Raw genomic sequence first — 22,686 nt, 5'->3', positions numbered from 1 at the left:
AAATGTGTTCTAAATACTATTACTTTACAGTAATCATATTTAGTATCCATTTTAATTATGACTTTATTACATTTTTATTACTTTGTTGTCCCACCTTTCCTCCCAAGAGCTCTGAGTGGCATGCATGTTGCTGTCCTACCTATTATATCGTGATAACAACCATGTGAGAAATAGTGATTGGCCCAAAGCCATCCAATGGGGTTCAAGCTGAATAGATATTTGAACTGGAGTCTCCCTAGACACAAGCTTACTTTAGTCATCAAGCAAATTGTGGTTTAATTTAACTATTGTTAATGTTGTCAACCAGGTCACTGCATTAACCAGGCTTTGAAGCCATGGTTAGAAGAGAGAGCAATTACATAAGTCCACGAAAATATCTTACCCAAAGGTCAGCGGGTCACAAGCAAGGAACTTCTTCCAAAAAGAACTTCCTAATCATCATAGGTTTATAAAAACCATTTTCCGAGTTGGCTGACCCATTTGATAAGGGTGCACATTCTGGGCTAACTAATTATAATTTAACTTCAAACGCCATACAAAATTATCTATACTTGAAGATCTTCTTAAACTATATAAAAACTGTTAGTTCATTCTTGCTACTTTTTGTTAAAACAGACTGTATTTTAAAATGGTAATTCCAAATTTCTCATGCATATCTTTTGGCGTTCAGCCAGTTCAGTCCATCTTTTAACTATATTTTCATTTATGTGAAGATGGACATTCGTGATGTTTTGGGCCACTTTTAAGCACCAGGTGTTTCTGATTTAAAATGTGGTGTTATTGTGTTACCCCATTATTTCTTTCCCCTCTCCAAGGCCACTCTATTATGGGTCTCTAAAATCCCCATTTGGTATGTTTATTTGGTTGATTTGTAGACCACCCTTTTTGCAAGCAGGCTCAGGACGGTTAACAAGATACAAAATCCATGATACCAATTTAAAATAAAATGCTCCAAAAAATTTTCAACCAGTTGGGACTTATAATGTTAGTCATGGTCCGATTTCAGATCCAATTCCGATTGCCAAATTCCAGTGGTAGGAAAGCAGAGAGGAGAAGACGGAGGCCCATAGCAATTTTACTTTGGGGCCTGTTTAGGCCTCAACCATATACCTGGCAGAAGAGTGTTGAGATAGGTCTGCTCTTTTTGTCAGCCACTCCCAAAAGGTTGCAGTGGAAATGCTAAATCATCATCTTGGGAGCTAATGTGGTGTGCCAAATGTACAATATTTTGTACCTAATTTGTGCAATTTTCTTCCAGAAAAGGCATAAAGCTGATAACTCAGTGAATAAGAAACAAACACAAGGTAGGAATATTGAGGCAGCAGTTTTTAAACGCACAGGGAATGAAACTGAAGTCAGGTTAAGTTTTCTATTATTTTAGTAATGTTAAGTTTTCTATTGTTTTAGTAATGTTAATAGAAATTATAAAATACAGATATGAAATCAAAAACCATATCAATGCCTGTTTTATATTGTGAAATCTGACAAGTTAGTGGCTAGAAATATAAGAGGTGTTACATTACAGATCTCATTGCTATTTGTAGAGTTATCTGTTTGAGGTGTGAGTTCTTTATAGCCTTGTTGAAAAACAGAAAACTTAGGCTAAACAAAAGCCATATATAGCACAAATATTTATAACCTAAAGTTTTTCTGCTCAGCAAGCATGCATTGTATGTTGGCGCATACATGTAAGAGTAAATTAAACTTTGTGTGCTTATATAGTTTAAAAATTAGGTGGTTATGATGGGTTTCTTGTAGTTGCCAACAAACTATTTAGTAAAAATCACAACTAGAAATTGTCCTGATTTGAATGTCATGTTTTGTGTTTTCATTGTTACTTTTATTTTTACAGTCATGAGAAATGGAGCCTGGGAAATAGTCCACTGGGAAAAGGTATGTGATCTGCTTGTTCGTTGTACATACCGAGTTCTAAATACAGGATTGGAACCATGAGTAGAATATCCACTCGTATTATTGCACAGAATCATTCACCAGTGCTGATGAAAGAATTTGCACAGTGGTATAATAGGTAGGTTCCATTAGCAGATATCACACTGGCCGAAGAGCTTGCACAAGTGGCAACTTTGAATTTTGTTCATATTTCTCACACATCATGGTGCTATGAGATGTGGAAAAACCTTTATTGTGAACAGAAGGTGCCTTGATGTGTGGAAGTGAAGCTTTCCATTCAACCTCCTACATTTCTGTTTTGATCAAGTTGCCATTGGTTGTTTAGATGGAAGTTTTCTTGCCTTTATATGTTCAGCAAAAGATGTGAGAGCAGATGTATAATTAAGAAAAAGCTACTTAGATCTATGGAAACGGGTATGGATTCTTATACAGTTCTATGCAGAGGCTTTGGTTTCAGTGCCCGTTTAAGATGACCTGTCCCTGCAGGAATAGCAGCCACTACCAACACTTCTATGCTTGTTTAATGTCTCATCTACACAAAGAGTTTGGTTTGGCGGAATAGGCTGCAATACACTTTTTCCCCCTAGCTTCAGTGCAACATTAAAATTGGTGAGAGTCTTATCTAGTTACTGCATAGTCATAGTCACGTATCATAACCTACAGAGTTGCATATCTTGCCTGCTGACATCAGCTGTCATTTGACAAGGATCTGGTATAGACCCCTGTGCAAGACTATTTTCAAATGTATTAAAATATATCTTAAACTTTGTAAGCCGCCCTGAGCCTTTGTGGAAGGGCAGGGTATAAATCCTTATCCATCCATGGTTCTCTTATATATTTGTTAAACAGGCCTGGGGGTGTAGACTGTCCTCCCCTGTCTGAGATGGAATAGGGCCAATCATTGGACCTCCCTCTCCACCTCCCATCCTCCCTCCTTGCCCACTCATGGGGGGGGGGAAGATTCCATTCCCTGTGACCTGCGAAGCACTTGCAGAGGCGGGGGGAGCACTTGCCAGGCCCCAGGGAAGCAGCAGGGAGGGGGGAGGGAAAGGTTCCCTTCCCTAGGGCCTGGCAAGTGCTCCTACCGCCTTGCAGAGGCAGTGAGAATGCTTGGCGGGCCCGAGGGAGGTGGCCATGGTACTGGCAGCCTGTGGGGGCCTGGGGGGGGCTTTCAAAGCCCGTTCTTATGAACGGGCTTTGTAGCTAGTTTTAAAATAAATGATAAAAATAAATGAGTGAGGAATGGCCTGAAATGGGAAGAATAGCCCAAAGCCGGAAGGTCAAGATTTAGCTGCACAGTTTGTTTAACCTTGGTGGTCATGGGAAGTGCCATCAAGTCACAGCTAACTCAGGGTGACCATGTATAGTTTTCAAGGCAAGAGCCGTTCAGAGGTTGTTTGCCATTGCCTGCCTCTGTGTCACAACCCTGGTATCCCTTGGAGGTCTCCCACCCAAGCACCAGCTAGAGCTGACCCTGATGAGATCAGGCTAGCCTGGGCCATCCAGGCCAGGAGACTAGATTTTTACCTAAATGTTACTTAATCAGTTTATATAGAAATATATAGTTCACATACATGTATAGGAACATTTGCAAGAAATGTTTTACAAGAATTTAGACCTCTATTGTATCGCTATCTTTTAATGTTTTAATGTGTTAAGGGGGGGGAGTTAGAGGTTATGTTGTATTTTATTATTTTATTGTAAACCGCCGCAAGAGCGGTGGTATATAAATTCATAAATAAATAAATAACTGTATAGCGGGGGAGAAATTCAGTCCAATAGTACCTTTAAGACCAACAAAGATTTATTCAAGGTGTGAGTTTTGGAGTGCATGCACTCTTCCTCAGACACTGTATAGTTCATTAAAAGTTTTGATGAGATCTTTTTCTCCCCTGCGCTCTCTTTAGCCAGGAAGGATCTTCATAGGTATGCTGTAACCTTAGCATGGCAGGGTTAAGTTGCTGAGAAGAGCCCAAGGCAGAATGGTAGAGCGCAAACACTTTGCATGCAGAAGATCCAAGGTTTAATCTCCAGCGTTCCCACTTCAAATGCTCTCAAGTATTAGACTTCTTTCAAGACTTCTACAGCAATCTGGATTTTTCTTTCACAACACTTCAAACTCATTTTCTCAAAAAAAAAGGACACTAAGAGGGTTACAGTGTTGCTTTAAATTATAAACAAAAATAACAGTTGAAGAGTTATAGCAGATAAACACAAAAGAAAAGTTGAGAGATCAGATTCCATATGAGGCTCATTTAAGTATTCACGTAAAGTGGTTTGTTGTGCTGCAAGAGAGGTCTGATCAGGAGGAGATTTTCTTTCATAGAATCCAGAGGAGAGATGTGGCACAGTGGCATCCGTAGCAGAGTTGTGCCTTTCAAAGACCATTGGATATTGAAGGGTCTAACCCTGCTTGGGCTAGCACTGTCAGTAATTAAACGCAGAGTTAATATAGGCAGATGAATCTTTATTTCCCATTAGTTGTAGTTGCATTTAGGTGCTTTTCTGTAACCTTTGCAAATTCCAGCCTAGTAGGTTACCAATTTCATTGGACAATACATATACTTAAATAACTTTAAAAGTTTAAAGGCTGTTTTGCTAGTTTCAGATTATTAACCAATTCCTAGTTTTCTTTCAGGTAGATGTTGGAGATATAGTTTTAATAAAAGGCAAAGAATATATACCTGCTGACACTGTACTTCTTTCATCAAGGTAGAGATGACTATCAATGCTTACCATGTAGAGACTGATTTCTCTACCCTGCGTTGGCTGTAATTGCTCAAAGGAAATAATGAATAAACAGAAGTAATGCCCTCCCTCTAATATGTGAAACACCAAAAAAAATAAAATATTGCTTTGAAGTATCATATCCACAAAGGGATTCATATGAACTCATGAAGGGTTTTTCTTTGTAGGACTGGGATTCCCAATATGCTCTCATTTGATTTGTTGCCTAGGTTTGGATGTATAAATATATACATATTTTTAACATAATCACAGAACTCTTCAAAAGTTTTGCTGCACAATTTTTTATTAAGAATATAAATTATCTATTTAGAGGGCCAGAAGTATTATTCTTGAGATTAGTGTTGAAATTATCACATTGTTCCATCTCTACAAAAATTATTTCTGTCATAATCTCAATCTGCAAAATATTGTGCTTGATATGTAAAATATTTTATTATTGTTTATCATTATTTCCTTGGACAACTTTATTTACAAATCTGCATTTGATGTGTGGAAGATGAACTTTTTTCCAGGATCTGTTTGATTGGGTCTTTTTTTTTTTTTGCATTTGCTTGACTAGACAATTTTAAACAAACCATGTAAAAAGGAACACATTTTTAAAAACTGGGTGACTATAGGATGTCATTACTTTTTGTTTAACATGGGGCATCTATTATTTCTAACCACACATTGTAGAGTTATATAAAACTTGGATTTTGAAGTCAGTATATGTTAGGAAATGCCAACGGTTTTCTGTCTCAATTAATTATCAAAAGTTTCAGTGCCCTTACCATACGGAACAAGCATTGCAGAATAGTTCATGGGATATACAATCATGAGTTAGAAGTTTTCATATTTAAGACAAAATGTCACAGGACAGGAAATATGACAAAATGTTTTGGGTTTTTTTTGCAAATTATACAGTGTTATGATCATTTATTTTTAATGTTCTCCCGTCCTGTTCTCTTCAGTGGAGGATAAAGCTTCACACATACTTATGTTTGTACACATTCCCTCATCACTGATGTGAAAGGAATGTGTTTCAAGCAAGTAGGAGCTTCATGCATGCCTCAGAGTTCCTGAAGAGGTTGCTAGATCAGGACACATAGCTAATTCCACTTTTCTCTGCACCATGTTTTCTGTGAATGTGCAACAGAAAACAGGTTTAGGGAGAACTAGAACATGATCATGCAGTGAAATACAGTAGTGATCTGCTTAAACTATATGCTAGGCTGAATAACTGTTAGACACTGAGTGCGGAGCTTTCTGAAATGCTATGTACTGGGGTCACCCCCCCCATCAAACTGTGCTTGCAGTAAGTGATACCTGGTTTTGCATATCAATCTGTATTTCAAGCACAGAAATGTTCACTTGGAATACCAAATCTCTGTAACATTCATATTGATGGAATTCATATTCACATTGCTCCTTATATTTGAACGATAGGTCATCTGTGTGCAGATATGCAGAGGCCTAAATGTTGCAATGAATATTGCAGGAGAGGGTCTGTACCACTGGTGGAGACCCTACCTTACAGACTCCTGTTTTCCCCCCTTCTGACCAAGGTGATGGTTTACACATGAATTTCCCTGGCAGCACAGAGATAAGTGTGCAGGCATTAAATGTCAGCCATAAGAAGCAGTACACAGATGCTAGCCCCAATTAGGTGGGGCTGGAATTGTGGGTAATTGAAGAAAAGCCAATAGTCCACAATACACTCCTGTTCAGACTAGGTATTAAAAGGGTGAGGAGCAGCATGCAGACAATTTGTGAACCATTATTTGATAAATCCCTGATTTAGTGTGTTATCTGAATTCAGTCTATCCAACAAACTGAAGATGTTATGCTGGGATTCTAAACCATGGTACTAAGATTGGTTTGTCACAGTGTTTGAATACAGAAGTCCCAGTTTTTTTCAGTAGCACCGTCTAAGTTTGTCATCCTCCAAGTGCAACATGGAGATATCCTAGAATTAGAACTGATCTCCAGATAACAGAGATTGGTTCTCTTGGAGAAAATGGCTGCTCTAGGGGGTGGATTCTATAACTCTATATACTGCTGTGGTCCCTCCCCCTTTCCAAATTCTGCCTTGCGAAATGTTCCCCTCCAAATCAAGAGGAATTTCCCAACCCATAGTTGGAAACCGTGGCACCATCCCTCGTAAACTTCTTCCACACAAAGAGAGGGGAATAAAACCAATAGAAAACACATGTGCTCTAGCTGCACTGCCTTTTGAGCAGGAGAACGGGACTCTGAGAACCCACATCAAACAAACACACACATGCACCAAGAATTCTCTATGGCTTCCATTAGAATCCTCCTGCCAATGAATGGGCTTTTGCCATGATTAAATAAGACTTCTAATTTTACTGTTCATAATTTAAATTAAATATTTTACATAATGACATGATTACATTTTAATTATTTTTCAAGAGTATTTGCCCTTATAATTTTTGTCTAAAACGTAGATATTTAAATTCAGATATATATATTATTGCAACTTTTATCTCTGACCTAATTTAAATGGATTTTGGAAAAAAAAGTCATCAAACATTTATTAACATGTATTGTAATAATAATTTTCAACTTTCTATCTTTTTTTGTGTTTTTTTTTCTGTACTTGATTCTCCCTCCTTCCCCATCCCGTTTTCTCATTGTTCTGTTATAATAATTCTTAAACTGGGATATGTAGGTGGCAGTAGGGGAAATAGTGAGAGTGACCAATGGGGAGCATCTCCCAGCTGATCTCATCTGTCTGTCATCAAGGTTAGAATGAACCAGTTCTACAATCACTGTGTGTTTGGGGGTCCTCATATACCAAATCAGGAGATACAGAGAGGAGTTTCTGCCATCATACTTTTTGCAGATTCTTAGTTGCATTGTACAAGAATATGCGTTAGAGTAAAGTGAGAGTGCAAGAGAGTTTCTTTTGGGCTACACTGAAAGCAGTAAACAGTTGCATAGACTGTTAAAACATAGAAATCTGTATGGGTTCAAGCGCTCCAAATTTTTCTTGTTCTCATGTAATGTATTCACAACTATCTGAAAATAAATGGTTTCTTAAAATAGGGTGTGTGTATAACACAATTTTAGAGTTTTAAGTAATACACATATTAGTATGATGATAGAGAACCTCTTGTTTTCAGTAACTTACGTTACACCCAAAATATTATGAAGCATCACAGCTTTTAGGCTAGCAGGGGACCCTCAGCACAGAGTTGCACTTTCTGTACTGCATGCAATGACAAACAGTTGAAAGTTTTGCTCGTAGAAATACTGCATGACACCTTGATACATGCTTTTTGCGGTTATAAAATTGCCTGTAGTGTTGTTGCTTCTAAGCTGATTTTAACCAAAGGGCCTGCTTTAGTCTGAGTAGTGAGGGCCACCACGATTTGTATTGGTTTATGTCATGTAGCATGTTTTCATTCTAATGCTTCTGCTGCTGTTGTGTATTTTTAGAGTCCTACATTATCGTATGCTGGTTAAAACAACTGAAGCATGTCAAAATTAAAATAGAACTAACTGGCAATAGAGCAAACATTCTAGGCAGTATTCAGTCATTTACATTTACAGAAAAAATGGAAAACAAAAGAAATCAATATAAAATTGAAGTATTACCTGTCTAAGCAGGGAAATACTTTATATTGACTGTCATGACTGTACTAATTAAATACATTAATAAGATTTAAATATTTTGACCCAATGAACCTGTTTCTTATGCAGTCAGGGTCTGTATGTTATTGCAAGTATTTTCCTTGCATAAGCAGTTTGTACAAGATCTTTGAGAAAACCATCAAAGACACCTGCAATACCCATTTTTGCTTATGCAGGTTTCACATGGATAGTTATTTCTAATGTACTTCATGTTGCAAAATTTAAATGAATATTTGATTATTTTGCATTATGTATATATATTTGCATTATTTACATGCATGTAAAATATCAATTTGGTAGCAATTTTCTGCAAATGTAAATGACATTATTTATATCAGTTTTCTTTGAGAAAGCATTGATGTTGCACTTCAATGGATACATGTTCTAATATACTAATCTTACAAAAACAATCTTTTCTTTTCTATTAAGTGAACCCCAGGCTATGTGCTACATTGAAACATCAAACTTAGATGGTGAAACTAATCTAAAAATTCGACAGGTAAGACAGAAACTGCTCTTGCAAAATGGATTTATGTCTATGCAAAAAGTTTCTTTTTCACAGAGTGAATGGCATTGCAGAAAAGGCAGGATTATCTGCCAGATTCTGAATGTCAAAGGTCATCAGAAGGTAGGAGGAGTTACATGCTGTAAATATGGCAAATAAACATATGTGCTGCTTTGACATTCACATTGCCAATCACCAGTCTATAGAAGTCTTGATTCCATGCACACCCTTTGTCTTTCTCCAGGCAGTTGCTTGAACTGTGAAAGCTGAGTGTGGTCACCATCAGATAGGGCAGGTCTCTATGAGCCTTCTACTATGCACTTCCCACAGTTGCTCATAAATATACCTTAATGGAGTTGTGTGTGCAACATCTGTTTCGTGTCCTCTTGATTTCTTAAAACAAAAGCCAAGTTGATTTAATCTAACTTTAATTTAGGATCATCCACTAGTTGTTGATGGGGAAGAGATTTATAGTGTCAAAAGTTTTTTTTAACTTCCATTTTTATAACCAATGCCATACTTCTTTTACAAATCAGCATGCAGCTTGCTCCTGTATTGGTTGTAAAAGACAGATATTCCTTTGCTTGTACTTTGGAGTTTTCTTGAGTGTAGGCTTCTTCTAGAAAGCTAACTGCCATTGAGGCAGGAGTGTGCCTCAGTAGATGGGAGGGAGGAAGGAGGGGAGGATGTTGAGCAGTTGCATTTCATGTCAGCTCTTACCTGAGGGTCTGACATAATAAATGTGCAACTATAACCTTGAATTAGCAGAGTACCTCTGAGCATGCAGACTTGTCTTTCCCTACTCTTGTTGAACCGTAGGTATTTGGAGTGTGGGGGTGGGGGTGCAAGGCAGACATGACCCAAAATCAATGTGCAAGCTTTCAAGTTAAAAGATAAAGCCTTTCCAATGTTAAGCGTTTGCTTCAAGTATGGCAAGAGTCAAGGTAGTTAGAACTTCTGTCTGTGCTAAATGGGAGCCACCAACCAACCACAAGCCTTGCCCACTTTCCTGGAAAATGCCACAGTGGGGAACAGTGTTCAAAAAAACCACAGAAGGCATGTGGCGTCCAAGCCTCCGAGTGAGTATCACTGTATTAAATGATCTGCTTGAGGGGCATAACTGTGATACAGAACCATAAGTCTTTTCTGTCAGGTGGGACATTTGGCCACGAGGCTTATGGCTGTTCCTGTTGGGGGATTTAATAATGGAAGGACCTTTAATCTGATCTATTTTTTTAATGAGCCAAAGGTTCAGGGTGCTTTTTTCTTAGAATTATAGCATCATTGAGTTGGGAGGTACTTCCAAGGCCATCTAATCTGACCCCCCCCCCCTGCAGAATGCAGGAAATTCACAACTATCTGCCCACCCACAGTGACTCCAATTCCATGCCCAGATGATAGAAAGTAGAAGTGAGTTCCTCACTCTGATTTGGGTGATGACTGTGGAGAAGGGGGGTTAAATCCCCACTGCCATACATTTCCAATATGGTTTGAGTGGGGGAGATTCTAAAAATAGGAACCTCAAGCCCCATCTGTGGAAAGTACCTGGTATCACAAGGGCGGTATGAAGACACAAGGCCTCAGGATGCTGTCCACCTGTAAGGGTGGAGGGAAGAAAGTGATCACTGCTTGCTCCCCTTTTGCCTAGGGCCTTGTGGAAAGGATAGTTTTGTTGGGTGGGGAGTTGTGTGCCTGGTAGCATGCAATTCGAATACTAATTCTCCCCTCCCACCTCTAGGATGCTTTAAGCCAGTGGTCCCCAACCTGCGGGCCGCGGCCCGGTGCCGGGCCGCAAAGGTCATGGCACCGGGCCGCGGCTCCCTCTCCCCGCCCCCCCCCAGCAGTAAAAAACTTCCCAGGCCGCAAGCTTGCGGCCCGGGAAGCTACTTACTGCGGGAGGCGGGGAGAGAGAATCAGGGCCAGGCCGCGCCTGTGCGGGCCACGCCCGCTCGGCCCGATCCGCGGGCGCGGCCCGGGCGCGGCGTGGGTGCGGCCCACGGGCGCGGCGTGGGCGCGGCCCGCGGGCGCGGCGTGGGCGCGGCTCGCGGGCGCGGCTCGGGTGCGGCCCGATCCGCGGGCGCGGCGTGGGCGCGGCCCGCGGGCGCGGCTCGGGTGCGGCCCGATCCGCGGGCGTGGCCCGCGGGGGCGCGGTCCGCGGGGGCGCGGCCCGATGCCCTGCCGGTCCCCAGCCTCGGAAAGGTTGGGGACCACTGCTTTAAGCCAGGGGTAGTCAACCTGTGGTCCTCCAGATGTCCATGGACTACAATTCCCATGAGCTGGCAGGGGCTCATGGGAATTGTAGTCCATGGACATCTGGAGGACCACAGGTTTACTATCCTTGCTTTAAGCAGCTGGAGGGACTGACCTATTTACAGCTGAAAGGATTGTTTGGGTTTGGTTAACTGGGATCAATTCCAAATTAATTCTCCTCTTCCTATGACTATTGAAGCTTATGCAGGGGACAGAAACCTCTCTTAGTTCTGGAAGCTGTGGGCAGGGGGAGGGGATTAAGGTCACTATTAATTTCACTCAGACTATTTAAAAAAAGGGTTTTCAGATAGCAGTGTTCAGACTCTTTGACCGTGATTTTAAAGGTAAATGGTTTAGTAATAATCTCTGATTAACAGTTTTTGTTCTTTCTTTATATTGCCTTTACTTCACTCTTCATGCAGTTTCCATCTCTGATGTATGTCCTACACGATGCATGTCTGTTCTTCATTGCCTTCTGTTTTGCATTCAGTTTTGCGCAGCTTAATTTAACCCATGTTATCTCAGAAGTTTAGCATAAGAATTATAGGCCATGTGGGAACATCTCTGCCTACTGTGGATTCAATCGTGAGAATTAATCTGTGAAAGCATTAATCTGTGAAAGTCATAACACTGGAAATTTGAGATAAAGTGAAGGAAGAGGTGGGCATATTAGTCCTGAAAGTGTCTGAAGTTGAATTCATATGACTGGAGACAATATAGATCAGGCTTTCTCAACAAGGGTTTTGTGAAACCCTGAGGTTCTTTGACAACCTTGGAAGGGTTTCCCAAGTGGCTGGGAGTTAGTTATTTTTATATATTTTTCAAAAATTTGATCAACATTTATTGGGTGATATGACCATATATGGTCATGTTGACCTACTCACCCCCTCCAAAAATGACCAATGATGGACTTGGAGGGGGAGGGGCCCTGGATGGGCATGTACACAGCTATGTTTCCTATCCATATTATGCACAGTCGCACCACTTCTTGGGGTTTCTCGAATCCTGAGGAACGTTTCAGGGGTTTCTCATTGGTAAAAAAGTTGAGAAAGGCTGGTATAAATTCAGGAGGGTAGCTGTGTTGGTCTGAAGCAATAAAACAAAGCTTGAGTCCAGCGGCAGTTTTAAGACCAACAAAGTTTTATTCAACTTGTAAGCTGTTGTGTGCACATACACTTCCTTAGATACAATGAAACTTCCATTGACAGATCTGTATGCTCATTTATAGTATGCTAATTCACAGATCTGTATGGTAATTTACCGCAATTCACAGATCCCAATCCAATCTCACTTATAATCACTGAATTTCTTATGGATGAAACCAGCCCTTCCTTGCAATTAAACCCAGACCCCCTCTCAACCCTATGTGTCATGGTTGAAGAAATTTTGTTTCATTGTATCTGGGAAAGTGTGCATGCACATGAAAGCTTATACCTTATGCAAAACTTTGCTGGTCTTGAAGGTGCCACTGGACTCAAACTTTGTTCTGGAGAGAGCATAGAACGTTTTACTTAATCAACAGAGCTTTATCAAGGGCCATGCCTGTGCTCCCAGATGATAAAGCAAAAGAAAATGCAGTAGAACCTGAACATTATTTCACAACCCAATCATTTTGTGTTAAGATAGAAAGTTATCTAAAAAGGTGAAGCTAAATAAGGTGCACAAGGTCCAGAAACACAACTGCCAACTTAAAAATAAAAGTATAACAGGGGTTCTGAAATTGGTTGAAGCAGCAATGGACATATAAAAATCCTTTTCCACATAATGTTTACTCATGGACACACATAGTGAAACAGCTATTAGCCTTGTGGCAGGAAAATGCAGTATCTTTCAGAGATCTTTATACCTGTTTCCGTCAGTAAATCTGATCATGGATCAATGTCTTTTTGACTTTTCGTGACTCGGCCATGGAAAGATGACATTAGAAAGGGACCCAAGAAATGGGTGTAGAAAAGGGTAGCCAACGTTGACACTGTTTGTGATGTTTACTGTGTTCGTTTTTGTTACAATACGACATACAATTTTGTCTGCAGGGTTTACCATTAACTGCAGATATAAAGGACACAGACAGCTTGGCGAGACTTTCAGGCAAAATTGAATGTGAAGGTCCTAACAGACATCTCTATGATTTTGTTGGAAATATCAGACTGGATGGGCATAGGTATGTAAACATCTGAGTGAGAACTCTTTTCTTTTTCATCATTGTGCTTTTAAAAAATAGAGAAGTAAAAAAGAGAACACAATCCCACCTTGCTGCAAACTTTTGTTTTTTTAAGCCCCGGTCAGCCCTGTGGTGCCATAAAGCTGACTGGCACATCCCCATCCCCCCCCCCCCCCCCGGCTCTATAGAATGGGAAGGAACCGGGCCTGGAAGGCCAGGCTCTTCCTCTCTACATGGGCTTGCCACGCATTGGGCCCTCAGTAGCCCTGTGATGAAAAACGGAATATGGATTCTTCCGCGTTCATTTAATGCGGGGCTACTGAGGACTCAATCCAGGAGGGCACCGGCTCAGCGACGATGTCATGTGGACACGGGAATTAGCCCCATGTCCATATGAGCACCCCTCTCAGCCTTTCCCACCTGTGCAGAATCGGCCAAAGAGAGTTATAATCTAATTGATTGTTGTAGTACTAAAATCTCCTTGGGTCCAAATCTCTCAAGGCTTATACTTTCTCTTCAAAGGAATTGATTCTCTAGTATTATTATTCCAAAATTAATCAAAATTATCCCCATGTCCATATGAGCACCCTCTCAGCCTTTTCCACCTCTGTGGAATCAGCCAAAGAGAGTTATAATCTAATTGATTGTTGTGGTACTATGAGCTCCTTTGGTCCAAATCTCTCAAGGCTTAGGATCTCTCTTCAAAGGAATTGATTCTCTGGTACTATTATTCCAAAATATAGTATGTTGCTGAGAGTAGTTTTCCATTAAGGGTGCATAGTAATTTACTTGAACACAAGTTGTTACCTTCCTTTGGGAGCAAAATTCTAAATCAGTTGCTGGATTTTTAGTGAGTTGTTTATCTCAGTCGTTCCAGCTCACACAGGGCTTTTGGAGTAATAACATCTATGTCTTTGATATATATTATGACATGGGCCTGTTTCTTAATGTTTTTTTTTCACCCTTTCATCAAGGCCTCCTTGTCAACGAGGGTGTGTTTTTGTTTGATTTATGAAATGGTTACATCTCTGCAATTTTGGGATCAGGCTTGTGAGAAGATAAAATTATATCGCTCGCTATAAATGTAATTTTTGTCTCTAGTACTGAGGACTTTAAAAATATATATATGGGTTAAAGGGAATACTTTATACAGATCTTTTTTTCTCTATGCAGAGGTAAAGTCTGTTTGGAGATAGTAATTTTTACTGGGAGAAGCTGTGGATTGATACATACATGCACGCACACTGGACCTCATCTTGGACATTCTTTATTTCAAATAATCTGATGGCCCAGTGGTCTTGGGTGACAGAAATCACACCAATATCACCCTCTAATTCTACCCTCCTATTAAAGCCAGTGCAGCCAAAAATGTTGCCACAGTAAATTTCTTGGCTGCAGTCTCCTTGTTGGTTGATGATGAAGTCAAGGAATAGAAAATCTTTTAAGAGTTTCAGTTTCTTTATGACCAACCTTAAAGTTATGTAATTCCCCAGCAGACATTCTTTTGTCTTCTTGGTGTTCAGCAGTACTCCCGCATTGGCACTTTCTGCTATAATCTTTGTCTCCAGTTGTTTCAAGCCTTCATTTTATTTTTTTACCAATGAGACTTTATTAGCCTCATTTGTTTTGCACAAGGAATAGTTTTCTCTTGAAAGTAATCTCTTTAATAAAAATGTCTAACAGTGACAAACTACTCAGTTAAAAACAGAGCATGGAAGGAAGACGAAATGGGCATTATTTGGGCAGTGAAGGGAAAGAGAACTGCTTGATAGGATCCATTTAGTACTGCTGTAGTTATCCTGTTCTGGATTAACTTGGCTAGTCCTGTTTCATCTAATCGCAGAAGGTAAGCAGGGTCATAAAAACATAGAGTTTCTCAAAGCCATTTGCAATCACCTAACCTTCGTCTCCCCACAACGAACACCCTGTAAGGTAGGTAAGGCTGCGAGAGCTCTGAGAGAGTTGTGATTGGTCCAAGGTCACTCAGCTGGCTGCTTGTGGAGAAGTGGGGACTCAGACCTGGTTCTCCACATTAGAGACTGCTTCTGTTAACTAGTATAGCATGCCGACTCCATACCACACTGAGTGATGGAGGATGTCTGACGATCCCATATTAGGGAGTTCTAGAGCTGCCTACATTGCCCCGAGCACTAGATACAGGATTTTCCCCTTCCCCAGCAGATTTTATACAGCCAGTGAAATGTATCTGCATAAGCAAATATGTTTCACTTTGTGAAATGGAATGACTAGATTGTGCCAGCTTGGTACCCTCGACCACGGGTTTTCGTAGCAGGAAAATTTCTCCTGGGTTTGATAGCGCTAGACTGCATCCAGTGTTGTACTTTGATAAACTTGTCAATGAAGAATATCTGGCTGATTCCAAAAGCTTAAAAAGCAATCTTCACGATGCATTGCAAACGGAGACCATCCTAAAATATTTCAAATAATAATTAGGACATGTTCTCTTTTTTTTGGGTAGACTTTGCCACCAATACTACAAAATTTTGAGAAACTCAAAATGCAGAGTTATATGGACCAAAATATTCTTAACCCATGCTGTGACATAAAACCTCCCATCTAATACCATAAGGAGACAGTATCTCCTTATGGTAGCCTTTCAGCTTTCAGATTGCCCTCTTCACTCTAGCCATCAGCTTAATGTGGCTTTTGTCTACACACAGGGCAGGACCCATTATTCCCAGCATAGCCTTTTCATTGGTCAGCAGGATCTCCCCACTTCTCTTGCAGGTGAAAAAACCTGATAAGGATACAGCCCTGTATCTGGAAGTCAATATATTTATGTCATTTTTCTTCATGCTTCTGGATATTTCAAGGTGAAAAAGAGGTCAGATCCCCAAAAAAGAACCTTTAGCATAATAAATGTAGGTTGAATATTTTGCCTAGAACACAATCTAACTTGTTGATTTATTCTTTGAAGCACTGCTCCACTGGGACCTGATCAGATTCTTCTGCGAGGAGCTCAGCTAAGAAATACCCAGTGGGTTCATGGAATAGTTGTCTATACTGGACATGATACAAAACTCATGCAGGTTTGTCTTATAGCTGTGAATATTATTCCGTCCCTGTGTTCGACCTTAATGCAAGATAGATCATAGTATTTACACAGTGAGACTCTTTGTAATACTATATAACCTTCTTCACTTTCTGTTTGGCTGTACAGTAGGCATCTATATTTTAAAAAATTAAAATATAATCAAGAATGAAAAATCCATGTATTCCTTCTGAATTTTTTGTATTTTCATTCACAGAACTCAACAAGCCCCCCTCTTAAACTATCCAATGTGGAAAGGATTACAAATATCCAAATTCTGTTTTTATTCTGCATTCTTATTGCTATATCTTTGATTTGTTCAATTGGTTCAGCTGTATGGAATCAAAAACACGAATACAGAGACTGGTACATCAGTTTAACTTGTAAGCATTCTAAGTTAACGTTGTTTTATGGTCAACACTAATATTCCTTGAATTTGCAAAACGCAATTCATAAATGCATCTTTGGGTTAACAGTTCTTAAAACTACCGTATTTTCATTGTTCACATTGACATCAGCAGTAATGTCAATTATTTGGGTTCCAAATACTCGTCTAGCATTCAGATTCATGGTTGCCTTTTGGGGGGGGGGGCAGGAATTTTGATATTATTTGGTTCCATTATTCCATTTAGAGAATCATTCTGATGGGATGTTTTTTGAGCGAATGGCACCAAAGTTTCAGGGGAGTGAGGACTGTTTGTCCCCTCAAGACCCCAAGTTTCTAATCAAATGAGGCAAGGGTTCCAGTTCCGTGGGCCCAAGGGAGAAGTGCCCCTAACCATCCTCCATTATTTCCAGGGGTGGGGGGAGTTGGAAATTTCACGCTTTCCCCAGGGCAAAGATGCCAATAGCCAAAGACACTTGAGCCTTTGGCAGCTCAGTTGCAAGTCCTGCAGAACCAACGTCAATGTATAGAAGCCAAACAGGACAATCTTAAGCAATTGTTTTCAGAGAGTAGCCATATTGGTTAGATTAACATCCAGTAGCACCTTAGACACCAATGAGATTTTCAGGATATAGGCTTTTGAGAGTCAAAGCTTCCTTCATCAGAAATGAATAGGAATGGAGGTCTCATAGAATGGAGACAGAATGGAGATCTTTATATCCCAATAAACAGGTGTAAGAGGGGATGTCATAAAGAAGCTTAAACTGGGCTGCAAGTGAAGCCAGCCACAGCCAATGTGGAATAGCTTTTGTTTTTTAAGAAATTTAAAAGCAGACTTTTTGAAAGCCTAGCTGTGCTCCTAGAAGATCATCTATTAATTTCCTAAACAAGACAAAACATACTAACTTTATCTCTTTTTGTCCCCCCGTTTAAATAGATGGAGGCGCTAACAACTTTGGACTGAATTTCCTAACCTTTATTATCCTTTTCAATAATCTCATTCCTATCAGCTTGCTCGTTACACTAGAAGTGGTAAAATTCATCCAAGCATATTTCATAAATTGGGTAAATATGAATATTGTCTATTGTGCAATATGTAGACTGTGTAAGAAATTGTAGAATACAGATGGCATATGCCTTTCCTGGGCAATTAAATCTGCATTACTGTAAAAATGCAGCCTTTTGTAATGAAGGAAATTATTTTGTAAAATCTAAATTAGCCATGAAGCCTCTTTTTTCATATTGTTGTAAAGAATTTTCTTAATACCAGCTCAAAAGGGTAACATGTTTTCTTGTGCAGTGGTGTAATCTACTGCCCATTCATGCATTCTGTACCAAAGAACATGGTCTTGACCAATGTTGTATGTTGTTGCACAAGGGGCTTTTTGGCCCATAGAAGCTGCAGACACTAATGCAACAATGTATCAGGTACAACTGGTAATAAGGAAGTGGGTTAGAGGGGTTACTTGAAATACTACAGCACTGTGTAGTACACAACTTGCATCTTGGCTCCTTAGGGAGATTAGGACTTCTGTTTTGTGAGTAACAGCCTCTCCCCAGACCATACTGCAACATTATTTTGAAACTAAGGGAATTTTCAGAAGTAGTTTCTCATGTGGCATAGATTGGTAGTGTGCTGCTCAGAGAGGAAAATTTTTAAAAGATTTAGACAGTGTTCCAAAGAGTTTCCTTAGAGCAGGGGTAGTCAAACTGCGGCCCTCCAGATGTCCATGGACCACAATTCCCAGGAGCCCCCTGCCAGCGGATGCTGGCAGGGGCTCCTGGGAATTGTAGTCCATGGACATCTGGAGGGCCGCAGTTTGACTACCCCTGCCTTAGAGGAATCTGTGTTCTCAGACATGTCCATTGGAATTATTTAGTAACTGAGGATTCACATGGAAGTAAGTTCCACTAACAGTAAAAATGAATGCACATAGGACAGAATGACAGTTTTAATTTTTCCTTTGTTGTTGTTATGTGCGAAGTCGTGTCCGACCCATCGCGACCCCATGGACAATGATCCTCCAGGCCTTCCTGTCCTCTACCATTCCCCGGAGTCCATTTAAGTTTGCACCTACTGCTTCAGTGACTCCATCCAGCCACCTCATTCTCTGTCGTCCCCTTCTTCTTTTGCCCTCGATCGCTCCCAGCATTAGGCTCTTCTCCAGGGAGTACTTCCTTCTCATGAGGTGGCCAAAGTATTTGAGTTTCATCTTCAGGATCTGGCCTTCTAAAGAGCAGTCAGGGTTGATCTCCTCTAGGACTGACCGGTTTGTTCGCCTTGCAGTCCAAGGGACTCGCAAGAGTCTTCTCCAGCACCAGAGTTCAAAAGCCTCAATTCTTTGACGCTCGGCCTTCCTTATGGTCCAACTTTCACAGCCATACATTGCAATTGGGAATACCATAGCCTTGACTAAACGCACTTTTGTTGGCAGGGTGATGTCTCTGCTTTTTAGGATGCTGTCTAGATTTGCCATAGCTTTCCTCCCCAGGAGCAAGCGTCTTTTAATTTCTTTGCTGCAGTCCCCATCTGCAGTGATCTTGGAGCCCAGGAAAATAAAATCTGTCACTATCTCCATTTCTTCCCCATCTATTTGCCAGGAATTGAGAGGGCCGGATGCCATGATCTTTGTTTTCTTGATGTTGAGTTTCAAGCCAATTTTTCCTAGGCCGTAGCATTTTTAAAGGGCGCCTTTTCTTTCACTAGGATATCGATATGCATTATGAACCCACGGACACTGCTGCCATGGCTCGTACATCCAATCTCAATGAAGAACTTGGTCAGGTAGGTTGTGTTCCAGAATTCCTTGGTAACTAAAGTATTCCCTGCTTTAAATTCATAAGAACTTTCCTGTACCTACTTCAGTGGGTTTTTCTCAGGAAAAAAATGAATTCCATAAAAATACCATCCTTCATGTACAAGGCAAAGAGCTTAATTGTTTCTCCTGGCTTAGCAGCACCAATATGTTCATAGAAGTGTTCCCTGTTCACTTCTTAACACTGCACACATGCACATGAGTTCATTTGTTTTATCAGTGCCAGTTTTCTTAGCACAGCGACTCCCTACTCCTATGTGAATTTATACAACAGTTCCAATCAGTAGCTAGACTGGTGGAAACTTGAGAGAGGACCTTGGCCATGGTGCCAGAATTTGGGGATTTACTTTTTCCAGAGTGTTGGGTTAGAAGACCCTGATTTTCAGTTGCTCTCAGGGAAATCAGGTGCCAGTTCCTGATTCCCCCCCCCCCCACCACCAAAGGGCTTGGTGGTTACAGACCAAATTTCCTCAGACACCGTCTTCCAGCCAATCTTTCCAGATGGAAGGTGGCTTTTGTTGGCTGTGGTTAAATACAAGCAGATTGTGAACAGCCAAACAGCCTGTTGATAAACTGACTGGTTGATTGACATCGATGAATACAATGAACAGAAACAAGCATCCCTCCGTATGCCTTGATAAGTCTGTTAGTCCTTAAAGTACTTCGGGACTCCTTTTTGTTTTTGAACTTTAAACTGTAGACAACAGTGCTCCTTTAGCTTTTCCCAAACACATGAAAATCTAATGTCATAAATGTTAATACAAGCAGGTTGGTTGATGAAGTCAGGTTTAAAAGAAAAACATATGGAAAGTGTTTTTCTTTCTAAGACTTCAACATGTTAGTGAAAATACCAAAGTGATAACATTTATTATAACTGCTTTGATAAGTGCAAATAGAAGTAATCTTGACATACACCTAATTAAAAATGTCAATGTGCTTAGGTGAAATACATATTTTCAGACAAGACTGGAACCTTGACATGCAATATAATGCAGTTTAAGAAGTGCACGATTGCAGGAATAGCTTATGGGTAAGTTTTCCATAAATTGTAATTGGAGTTTGTTGGGTTTCATTTGTTGTGTGGGTAGGTTGGTATTTCATCAGGTGACCTTTTTGTGTGTGCATAGAGTCATATTTTGGGGACTTCACCATCCAGTCATTCGGAAATACCTCTTTAAAATAATTTCTTCTTTATTCTAATTATTTCAACAATTACATCAGAAGAGACTTTTTAATTTTAAAGGACATTTCTTTAATATGAACCGTCATCTTTTTAACATGTTTTATTAATATTTATATTTTAACATGTTTTTATTAATAAAATATAAAATTTTATTAATTTCAATACCTATAAGAGAAAAATAGAAAAAGGAATATAGTGGGGACGAGACTAAAAGTACAAAGAACAGACATCTCAAACTCGTGACAGTTAGCTTTGATTCTAGCCTTCCATATCATAAAACATCACTTGTTAATTCAGTTTTATCTTTCATATAAGTAACAGTAATTCTTACAGTAGCTATCATTCTTAGTGTCTAAAACCACAAGTTATCAAATCATTTTTATCTCTGAGTTGCAAGAAGTCCATAAGAGGTTTCCAGTTAGTAATAAAGGAAGTTGTTGATTTTTCTCTGATCAGTGGTGTAAGTTTAGCCATTTCTGCAAGTTTTCTCATTCTCATCAGCCAGTCTTCTAAGGTAGGAATCTGTGCAGTTTTCCAGGTCGGAGCATACTAAGTCATCTAAATGAAAATCCATTAAAGAGAGCCAGTTTGGTGTAGTGGTTAGGAGTGCGGACTTCTAATCTGGCATGCCGGGTTTGATTCTGCGCTCCCCCACATGCAGCCAGCTGGGTGACCTTGGGCTCGCCACAGCACTGATAAAACTGTTCTGACTGGGCAGTGATATCAGGGCTCTCTCAGCCTCACCCACCCCACAGGGTGTCTGTTGTGGGGAGAGGAGTAGGAAGGCGACTGTAAGCCGCTTTGAGCCTCCTTCGGGTAGGGAAAAGCGGCATATAAGAACCAACTCTTCTTCTTCTTCTAAACTAGGATTGTTAAAACGAGCTGCTGTTAGGACATGTTATATGGGAAAGGTCCACCTCTCAGAGAAGACAATAATAAAAATGAAATGTGCTAATAGCAACAATTATACTCACTTTGTAATTGTTAGGCAAGCTGGTGTCATGAACAGCACCCATTCTCCAGAATTTGGACAGATCTCTGATAATTTTGTTTCTTTAGAAATGGACTCAAATCATTTTTTTTAAAGTATTCCTCTAATCTAAATGCAGCCATGTCATTTATTTTGTTTTTTTGTATTACCCCAGTTCCTTTAACTTTCTTCACAATCAATAAACGTACAATAGAAATGTTTTCTAGCTCAATGAAATAGCTTTGTTAGCTTCTAGGCATCCATCTAGTTAATGTCAGAGGGAGAAAAAGGAGTAACACTGAGGATGGAATTGTATGTTGCTTCATTCCCAAATTTGTGCTTAACCAACACAGCAGACTGGAAATAGCTCATGCAAGAAAGAATTGATGGAAGTCAGGAGAGGTGAACTTCTCTGAAGCCCACCGATTTCTTTCCCTGGCAAATACCTTCTTTCCCAGGGCAACTGAAGAGGGTAGTTTTCAGAGCAGAATAATCAGGTGGATAAGTTAAGCATATCCTGCCTGGTGTTTCTCCAGTTAGTGACTCCCAGTGCCCCTTGTACTTATTAGGAGGAAAATTAGGTATTATTAACCCTGTGTTCTCCTCGCAATGTTTAACTTAGCCCTGAATTTTTTGTTGTTATTGTTGTTGTTTTTGGGGCGGGAGAGTGCAGCTTAAAGGCAATTATAGCATATTGTGTAAAGGGTTTTTTCCTCATTTCTTATGCTATTTTACAGCCAAGTAGATAATTATGCTCCAGTGTTTTTATCTTCCATTTACTATATTTAGGGAACTAAGGTCCTGCTCAAGAACTGATTACTATTTACTCTTATTAGATTTTTTAACATTTTATTCTTGAATTGTAAGCCAAATATATATGTGTGTGTATATATATATCCTTATCCATGGTTCCTCTATATATTTGTGAAACAGCCTGGGGGGGTGGAATGTGTCTGGCTAACCAAGTTGGAATAGGGCCAATCAGGGTGCAAAGCTGGCTGCACCCTGATTGGCCAAGCCCCTGCAGCTCCCACCCTCCAACCTTGGACTCTAGCCTTTTTGCTCTCAG

The 22,686-nt window shown here is 40.1% G+C and overlaps 1 protein-coding gene across 5 annotated transcripts in view; it reads left to right on the top strand.

Moving 5' to 3' along the window:
• The window catches only part of ATP8A1 (ATPase phospholipid transporting 8A1), an 89,815-nt gene that overhangs the window by 18,799 nt on the left and 48,330 nt on the right, over positions 1 to 22,686 (top strand). For 3 of the 5 annotated variants that reach the window (XM_077301833.1, XM_077301835.1, XM_077301837.1), the window contains 10 exons: positions 1,259 to 1,304; positions 1,853 to 1,893; positions 4,550 to 4,623; positions 8,725 to 8,794; positions 13,084 to 13,211; positions 16,150 to 16,261; positions 16,481 to 16,646; positions 17,586 to 17,713; positions 19,356 to 19,433; positions 20,406 to 20,494. In XM_077301833.1, coding sequence (XP_077157948.1) covers positions 1,259 to 1,304; positions 1,853 to 1,893; positions 4,550 to 4,623; positions 8,725 to 8,794; positions 13,084 to 13,211; positions 16,150 to 16,261; positions 16,481 to 16,646; positions 17,586 to 17,713; positions 19,356 to 19,433; positions 20,406 to 20,494 — 932 coding nt within the window. Of the gene's footprint in view, positions 1 to 1,258; positions 1,305 to 1,852; positions 1,894 to 4,549; positions 4,624 to 7,330; positions 7,405 to 8,724; positions 8,795 to 13,083; positions 13,212 to 16,149; positions 16,262 to 16,480; positions 16,647 to 17,585; positions 17,714 to 19,355; positions 19,434 to 20,405; positions 20,495 to 22,686 lie in introns of all 5 variants that reach the window. The other 2 variants (XM_077301834.1, XM_077301836.1) reach the window with 1 other exon arrangement.

This window comes from Paroedura picta, chromosome 10, assembly GCF_049243985.1.
Source record: "Paroedura picta isolate Pp20150507F chromosome 10, Ppicta_v3.0, whole genome shotgun sequence".
Taxonomy (NCBI): domain Eukaryota; kingdom Metazoa; phylum Chordata; class Lepidosauria; order Squamata; family Gekkonidae; genus Paroedura; species Paroedura picta.
Note: the sequence above shows the minus strand (reverse complement) of the source record. Positions and strands in the feature narration are given on the sequence as shown.